Here is a 9,523-nt window from a genome sequence, read left to right on the forward strand (position 1 = left end):
TAGCTGGGCACCGGCTTCCTGTTGTCATCTCACTTGGTTTCCAGCTCCATTGAAACTATCCTTATTCCCATCTTTCCGCTGTATTCCCTTGTATTCTTGGTACTTAAGTGGTGCTGCTTTGGGTCATCTGCAAAAACTAAGACATCTGCTCCAAGCCACAAGTGTTCAGATTTAATTCGGCTGGTGTGAGGCCCAGGCATCAATATTAGAAAGTAAAAAATTTAAAAAGTGAAGCTCTCCAGGTAATTCTAATGTCCGGCCAGGGTTGAGAACCAGCGGTGTATCCCTGCCTTCTTTCTGACCACGGCAAACATGGACTTTTTATTATTTTCTACCAACTCCAGTTCATCCCAAGTCTTTCCAACATTATTTTCAGAGGTGTTTAACATTTATTATATTCATTCTTGATTTATATATCCAAACTCCCATTTTCTGCTCATGTCTTTTAAAGTTACGAGACCGGAGAGCTGACTTGTAGCCACAATGGTCTCTTTAGATGTCTCTTTTCGCTTCATCGTCAAGATAATTTGTGACTATACAGCCAAAGATCGATTTTTGAGAGATCTGAACACACAGAACCATCTTCATATTTTCTCTGATCTTTTTGTGAGCTAATTTCATCAAGTTTGCAGTAGATGTCGATGCCTAGCGCTCCCTTCTATGTATATCATGCTCTTGACTGGAAGAAGGAAGAAACGCCAATGAAGAGACTAGATCGCCTGTCAAGTCTAAAGCATCGGGGCTTCACACTGGGCAGAATCAGCAGCTGCTCAGGGGCAGGTTCATTCCTGTCCCTCTACTCTGCAACTTCAGCGTGCTGGCTTTGCCCTCTGGCTAACTCCCATCTGGGGCCCCGGGTGGCTCTAGCAGTTTCAATATCACATCCACACAAAATAACGAGCAGAGGCAAAAAGAGTCTCTTGCATAGCCTCCTTGGGAGTGAAAGAACTTTCCCCAGAAATACCCTGGCAGAGTTTCCTCAAATCTAATGCCAGGATTGGGTCCCAGGGCCACGCCTAAACCCATCACACCAAAGGGAATGGGCCTCACCCCTGGGGCTGGGATAAGGTCATGCTTCCCGGAGCCACAGGGGGAAGGGCAAACAGTCTCCTCCCCGCCCAGTCAGTCAGCCAGCAAGAAAGAATGGGCAGGCTGGAGAAATAACCACCAGTGTCTGCCTTAATTCATTTTATTATTACAAAAATCTGAGGCCACACCTATTTTCTCTGCTGGCTCCCAACATTTCCACTGGAATCATTCTTTCCCTCTGGGCTGAAATGAATCCCAGAGAAGCAGTGTTGTTACTTCTGTTAACTTAACTGGATGGCATTGGCAGCAAGTCAAGAGTAAATCAGACTTTCTTAGCAAATAAGGCCCCAGCAAGGGCCTGTGTAATCAGACTACTGCATCACTTCAGTATCTGGCCTCAGCGCCGTCCTGTTGCAGATTCAGAACAGAAACTGATAGCCTTAATCTGAAGAAATGTACAGAATAATCCCACTATTTTATTTCTGTTTTTTCATCATTCAGATTATTTCCCTGCTTAGGTCTATGAAGTTCCTTATGTGTCTTCTTGACACAATGCTGTTTCCCGCCTGTATTAGATCTATGTTTTTGAACAATGTATATACTGTACCCTAGTAACAAATCCCATCTCAAATTTTGACAGATTGATGTTCCCATGTTAACGCGTCCTGTTCTGTTTTTGTCCAAGCTCTATAACCTGGCACACCTGGTACTCTGTATACAGACATCTGAGGCCACGACTTATTGGTAAATTACTGGGTTCTCTATTTTTCTTCTATTCCACAACTTATTTTTGAGATCACCCCAATTACTGTTAGCTTCCTTTTAAATGTCTTTGAGCGTAAAATCATCCACATATTTCTCTGGCCTTTTTGTAAGGCCAGAGAAATTGAGAGTACACGTTGATGCCTAGCTCTTTATTTCCAATATAAAACCTTTTGGCAGGTTTGCTAGTTGGTCATATGAGTTCCTGGGCAAAGCAGTGCTCTAAGTATTTATTTAAAAATAAACCTAACAACAACCCGCCAAAATTGGTATTATTTTTATTTTATACATGAAAAGACTGAAGCTCAAATATTAAGTAACTTGTTCAGAATCACCCAGGGCAAAGTCAGGCTTGACTCCAAAGCCCAGCTGTTCTGAAATCTAAACTCTGAAATCTAAACACCGAAAACAGTGTCAGTCAACATGGAGATGTGTTAAAATGATCAGATTCTGGGGGAGATGGCACACTAATGAGTAGAATTCAGTTTTAGGAATGGCTCCAGGGAAAAAAACCATGTGCTAAGGAAGGGGACCATGAGGGAGCCAGTCTCCAGAATGCGGGGAAAAACTGTCTTCTTTGGCAAACATCTGAGAACTGAACAAGTCCCCACATTGTACTCCTCTCCATAATGTCTAAAAGGAACCTTGTGTCCAGCTCTGCCCATGGCCGGTAGATGCCCTCTGGATTCTGTGGCTTCCTCGTATTATTTAACCACATCAAAGTTTCTCCCACTGTATTGTAGACTGCCCTTACATCAATTAAGCTTCAAGGAATATTTGTAGTAGGCAAAAGCCAGATACTAAATAATGTCTGAATGGGTAATAACTACATTCTAAAATCAGTTAGACCCTCTGCCTAAGACTTTTAAAAACAAATCACTTCCAGAGCCATTGTAGAAAATGTGTGTATTTATCCAACTCCTTTCTTAATGGTTGAATCCTATGAAAGAGATTGACATTCCCTTTTCCCAAATGTTAGTTTACTTGTCTACTCTATATTTCTTGAAAGTTGTGATTTCAAAAAACAGGTATAATATAAAAAATAATATACATTTGACATCATTGTCAAAGACCACAAAATAATAAATGAAATTGGCTTTCACATTCTAGTACTGGGTTAAACTTGGAAGGATTAGATGTTTCTCACTTAATTCTGTTCATAAACTCTTTCAGAAGTCAACCTCCTCCCTTGCCTGGTGTGTAAAAAAGCTTCACATAAGTTACAGCCCTCTGAAGAAAGCACGCCACATAGCTGGGGGCAGGATGGGCCAGGCGTCACAGCCAACCGCCTGCTGCTCACGTTCAAGACCACCCTGCTTTGGCCACAGAAAGTGCCTGGACACTTGCCAGCAGTCTGACCCTTGTTTCAACCTTAACTATAGGTTCTCTCAAGCCCTTCTCCTACCCCCATCACTCTGTTAGGCTCACAAGAGACTATATTACAAAATAAAAATGGAAAAAAAATTGGAATGCCTGCCACGGTTACCAATAAAGATGGTGCGAAGGCATACTAAAATTTCATCAATCACTTCTTTTTGATTTTGGTAAAATATACTTGCAGAATAAAGGCTGGCACAGTGTTGAATTTTACTGAAGAACATAATAAAATAATCAAAGAAAGGAAAAAAGAAAAAATAGATCAAGAATAGGAAAAGACATTAAAATTATGAATGGAAGTCACTTAAAAGAAGAAAAATATTATATAACAGATGAAGAAAGTTTTAATTTCTTTTCACATTAAACATTGTTTACCACAATCAGCTAACAGAAATTATTGTAATATTGGTCAAGATGACTTCATAAAACTAAGGATAAATATTTGTTATAAGAAAACCTCATTTAATGTGAATGATAATGTTAGACACTGTATTTTTTCATGGTTAAGATACAACTTATCTTGAAGAGAAAGCAAATAGTTCAGATCAGGGAGACATGCTGAGGCTTCAATAAAGAAGATAAACTTTGCCTTGTCCAGAAACACTTTTTCTAGGACTTTGGGTAAAAGAGATGAGTTAGATACCAAGCGCTGGGCAGGGGCGTAGGCTCATAATTCAAGCTTTATTTACATTACTGGGTCTATGCAGCTCTCACCTTTAAGTAAATGAGCCACTATTTTTGGCAGCAGGATCTTCAAAAGTAGCCTTGGATATGATGAATGTTTTAACCATCAGGCAGTCCAAGGGATTATTTTTAAAGGGATAGTTGAGTTTCATGAATACACTACATTAAGGCATCTAAATTTTTGGTGTTTTCAGTATATAATTTTGCTGCTTTTTATTCTTTTTTTCATTTTGTACAACTATGATATTAGGTATTAAGTGTCATAATTCTTTCTCTGTTGATGAACCAGCTAATCCCACTTAGCAATTGCTTGATTTACATTTCTTGTGAAAGGGAAATATATAATGTGAGAATACACGGAAAAATATATTGAAAACCAATAGAAAATTATTTTTAACCATCATAAAAACTCAATCTGAATTAACTGATAGTCTTTAACTTTGGAAAATCAAGACTAATTAGAATTAAAATGGGTATTAAAAATAATTACCAGCAGTTTGTTTTCCAAAAGAATAGAGCTATAAATTGTTTAATTGCCCAATTAAGTAACTACCAGATTCTTCTTTAGTCAACACTAACAGAGTTCACATTTGAGCTGGTCAACAAAACATATAAATATTTAACATCTCTCGAATATTACATTTTAGTGATAACAGAGACTACATAATTCTATTCATTGTTGTAACTGTGCACAAATTAACCAGGTTAAATAGCAAAGATACATTGGGAATACTCCCCAAACTAACAGTAGAATATTAATTTAACGAATTTTAAAAGCTTCAGAAATAAAAGTAGACAACAATTTTAACATGAGACAGTCCTTAAACAAGTATTGACCTAATCAAGACCTTTAAAATTACCACCAAAATGCACTATGATTTGTTTTTATTTAGTTTACAGAAAGAATCTATAAGTACAGGTTGCAGAAAGAAAATGTTTAGTGCTATTTACATTCGTTTTAAAACTCTGCTCTATACAAATTTAATTGTGATCAGTATGAACAATATTTTTGTAGATCTACTGCATATAAAGCCTTTTCATCAAAGCATTAACAATGAATAAAATCACCTGATTACATTTAAACAACGCTGATCATTTGAAACCATTTACACTCAATGTTTGTAAGGGCCATAGACACTTAGTAAGTAGAGAACATAATGTCAGCCTGCAACTGTTTATTTTTATAAAGGCTGAAGTTATTTATATGGAATATTGTTCTATACACTACTTGCCAATCTATATTTAAGATCTATAGTTAGGTATTTTATATGTCCTTTATTAAATATATTCTACACATATTTGTAATTTCATCCAGGAAGAATTTCTTCCCAGTGAAAAAATATAAAATCTTTCATATTTTTACAGGTTTAGATGAAACTAACTCATGCTTTAGTACTGTGCAAATTGTTTTTAGCATATCAATCTTTAAATTGGTATGAAATAAAAGAATGGCATCCTTAATCAAGTATGCTGTAAAAATCAGCTTTTGATTTTAATACAACTGCAAGCACTGATACCAAATGCAAGCCATATAAAGAAACAAAATTAGTACTATGGCGACTTTTTTTCGTTAATGTTAAGAATTCATCTGAACTCTCTAAGGAATAAGCATGACACTGGACATGGTTACAGATGAGCAACAATTATGGAAAATTTCACTTTGCTGATATTCAAATACACAAAATTGATCAGTCAATGAGGTTTTCTAATATTTCTGCACAATAATGAAAGCCTATGAGCAACTGGAATTCCCCTCCCACATTAAGGCTAGGAGACGCACTCTCACCCCTCTTGTGCTGTTTGAACAAGCACTCAGCTACTGTAGGACTCAAGAGTGCATGTCTTAAAGGAAAAATAGTTTCATCAGCCCTCTACTGAGTGCTTTAAACAACAGGCACATTTTGTTTTTTCACTTGTTGCAGTGAAAATAGTCACACTTGGTATTCTGTGCCAATGCAGCCGCCATGGCTGACTTTGGTAGAATTCACCCAACATTTTAATTTCTTTTCCATTTTTTTCCTCTAAAGTTGGCCCAGTAATTAACTTCATTAATTGCTGAGTGTCTTCCAGTATGGAATTGTATATGAGTATTTCTGGGTACCATAAACTGTTATAAATTCTGCTGATGAGGAAAATAATGCCAATCTTTTTCAGTGCAAATTGTATTTGGAACACTTGTTAGTTCTGGTGATGAAAATTTTTGCGGCAGCAAAATCGTATCTGCTATGAAAGGTAACTTGTTAACTTTTCCCCTGGAGACTGACTGCATTGAAAAACCAATATGTTTTAAAACTGCTCAACATAAGCAAAAACACAAGAAATAAAAAATTATAGTGAAAAATGTTCTTGGTTCTTTTTACTTTCATGAGAAAAGATGACAGTGTTCGTGTGATAATTCAGTTCCACGGATTTACAGGCAGACTGTTCTTAAAGGTTTCTGAAGCAATGTTGGGTCTCTTCTGTCCCAGCAGCATGAAACACAACGACTATATATCACATCACTCTTAGCAGACAGTGTTTACAGGATTACACAACAATTACTCTCTCCAGTCTTTTCACGATTTCTCTGACCTAGGGAAAAATGAAGAAAAGCCTTGTTTATAAAAATGCTAGAATTGGGGGGGGAGAAGGGGCTATACTAAGAAACAGTTTTGGGTTTTGTTAATATTTGTATTTGTTAAATAAATCATTTTTAAAAGTATTTGTATTTGCTATAATAAATGCTCTTTTAATATTAGCATGTTATAAAAATGTCTGCTTATTTGCTTGACAACTTCTATTCATAAACTATGTAAACTTCCTTTCCCTCAGAATGTCCAAGAAAAACCCAGCCATTTCTGAATGTCTGTCTTTGTGCCTCAACTGAGACACTTCTCCAGTGCACAGCTTACCTTGAGAGTTTGGCTCTGGCAATGTCTCCCTGGCCACCAAATGCATCACTGTTGTTTTGCCAAAAGGAAGTTTTAATGCTATGCGAAACGTAGAAGACAATTTGTTACATATATATCAACCTATTAAAATCACTAACCAGGTTTGGAACCATTTTAAAAACTGATTGCTTTTCTTATGATTTCCTCAACAGATTAAACTTCTTACCAAATAGAGCACTTCCTTTACAAAATGAAATTAGATTAATATTGTCAGATATAACTTTATGATTTAAAAATTATTCTTCCCAGCTATGGCCATTAACTTAATGCACATATCCATATTATTTAAGAAAAGGGTAAGAGAAAAGACATAATTGGTTAATATCAGAGATTACCTTTAGAGGAGGAAAGAATAAAAATTGAAAAGATCTTTTTTAAAAAGAATATTTTTTCTAGATTAGGGTAAAGTTTAGATTAAGAGACATTTCTTTTTATATCTAATTACTTGTCAGTTGCCTACTAAAATTACTGCATTGTGCAGGCTACTATAATGCAGAAATAGAAGAAATGACGAGCTTAATTTTAAACATTTATTCTCAACCTTGTGTACTCTTCAATTAGAAAATAATTTTCTTAAAATACTGGCTCAGCATTATTAATAATTATTGTTTTCTAATCAAGTCTTTATAATATTTTTCTCACTCATAAGCAATAAAACTTATTATGAAATATTTCAGACATAGACTGTAACACACACCCATGTATCGATGAACCACTACACCAAATATAAACATCAAGTTTCATGATAAATCTTTGTTATTCTGCATATAAAATTAGAAGCAGCTGGTACAGCTAACTTCTAGAGTTGTTTTCATAGCTGTGATGTTTTAGTTCTGACACCTCAAACTACTTTCTCTTCACTAACTACAAACTTAAATGAGGCTTAACATCATTACTTAGCAAGTATAATCCTCCGGCTACCTGCTTTTTGAATTCTGCACTATAAGATGGTAGTTAACATGTAGATTAAAGAGTCCTAATTATCTTTAATACTAGTACTATTTCATATAATCAGGGTGGGTTTCCATCATACTAAAAGTTGGCCAGCCATTATTTGGTCTAAACTCTTAACTTCTGATGTTCAAATTAAGCATGATGGCCCATAAATACACACATGATAAAAAAAGAGAGTATTTTTGGGATAACTTCCTGTACAGTATTGGCATATAAGAAAAATTCAATAAATATAAGCTAAATGAATGAATAAAATAAGTCCACCTTTAAGGAAAAACATATTACATATTTCATTCTTAAGTTCAGAGGGAAAAAGTCAGGCTATATTGAAACAAAGATATATTCAAATATATTCATTTGCCTATAAATTTCCAATTATTTGAATATATTTGAAATACATATTCTAAAAACAAAACAAACCCTGTTGATGGTAGAAAATGTGCCCTTAAGGGGGCACTATTGAGCTACATTTCTCCAATCACATAAAAACAATAATAGCTAACAATTAAAGTGTTTGCTATGTGCCAAGCACTGTTTATATATTCAAAGTATTCTGAATATATAAACTAACTTACCCCTCCCTGACCTATGAGGTAGGAAATATTGTCACTCCATTTTGCTGATGAGAAAACTGAAATACAGATTGGGTAAGTCACTTGCCCAAGGTCACGCGGCCAGTGAACAGTGGAGCTGGTATACAACTCAGCTGGTCTGGTCCCAGGCTCTGCTCTTCTAACCACTGCACTATATAGCTGCTCTGCTAGTGCCAGTCATTCACTTTTGTTCTCACATGACTGGCAATTAGATCTGGTGGGGTCAGATTGAAAACATCTCTTCATGTAACATTTGAAAACCAACTTTCGTGAACTCCTAGTTTGTGTGTACAGTTTTAAGTTAAAAATTACATCTAAATTATATCACCCAGAAGTACAATGACATTATATTTATAAAATAGTAGGTATGGATTCCTACCTATATTTGGATAGACTTTATTTCACAAGGTAGTAAACAATTATAGTGCTAAATTTAACAGAATACAAAATGTAAAGAATTAGGCATATCAAAAATAGGCAAAAATCAGAGTTTGAATTTCCCTTCTTAGTAAATTCAAAGACATTAGCATTTAAAGCAAATAATGCTACCATGAAAAAGACATTAAATTCCATCACAAAGGTGACTATTACCTCCTAGTGTGACATTTCCATGTAGAAATCGTCCTTGATAAATAAGTCTTAGAATATTTGGACTGCTGACCTGCTCTTCTTCCCAGTCTGAAAAGAATTCAGTGAACTGGTTAGGTGCATTTCAACAAATAATAAAAGTACTACTGCACTGTTTTAAAAATTGAGATCCAAACTGGTGAGCGTACATCAAAGACCCTTAGAGCTTCCTACTAACTGAGACAGTCACTACTCACACATTCGTGGCAGCCTAAGTTCTTGCTTATTTTTGATAAACAGCCAGAGCTGCAAAAAGACTGGTTTTTGCTTCTTAAATACTAAGATGTGCCAAATTGTAGTCCTGACGTTTAAAAAATTAAAGCAAATGAGTTGGGAAAAATCTATCTTTACTAGAGAAATATCATTTGAAATTTAATTTCAATTACCAGTAATTAACAGAGTATTATAATGTTCCAATATCTGTACCTGTTAAAATGTGTATTCAAGGCTAGAAACAGGCTTAATGAAGATTTTAAAGAGAATTATTATATTGATATTGAGAATAACAAAAAAAATTAACAGTGTTTACTTTGGAATAATGTTGATTTATTATTTTATTGTCTTTTT

General features: G+C 35.3%; 1 protein-coding gene across 1 annotated transcript in view; it reads right to left on the minus strand.

Moving 5' to 3' along the window:
- Positions 1-3,495: 3,495 nt before the first annotated feature.
- Positions 3,496-9,523, minus strand: part of UBL3 (ubiquitin-like 3) — a 77,959-nt gene continuing 71,931 nt past the window's right edge. The window contains exons 3-5 of the mRNA XM_012642143.1: positions 8,921-9,007; positions 6,744-6,821; positions 3,496-6,423 (exon numbers count right to left, since the gene is read on the minus strand). Coding sequence (XP_012497597.1) covers positions 6,371-6,423; positions 6,744-6,821; positions 8,921-9,007 — 218 coding nt within the window. The 3' untranslated portion in view covers positions 3,496-6,370. The remainder of the gene's footprint in view (positions 6,424-6,743; positions 6,822-8,920; positions 9,008-9,523) is intronic.

This window comes from Propithecus coquereli, unplaced genomic scaffold, assembly GCF_000956105.1.
Source record: "Propithecus coquereli isolate 6110/MARCELLA unplaced genomic scaffold, Pcoq_1.0 Scaffold175, whole genome shotgun sequence".
In the NCBI taxonomy this organism is placed as follows: domain Eukaryota; kingdom Metazoa; phylum Chordata; class Mammalia; order Primates; family Indriidae; genus Propithecus; species Propithecus coquereli.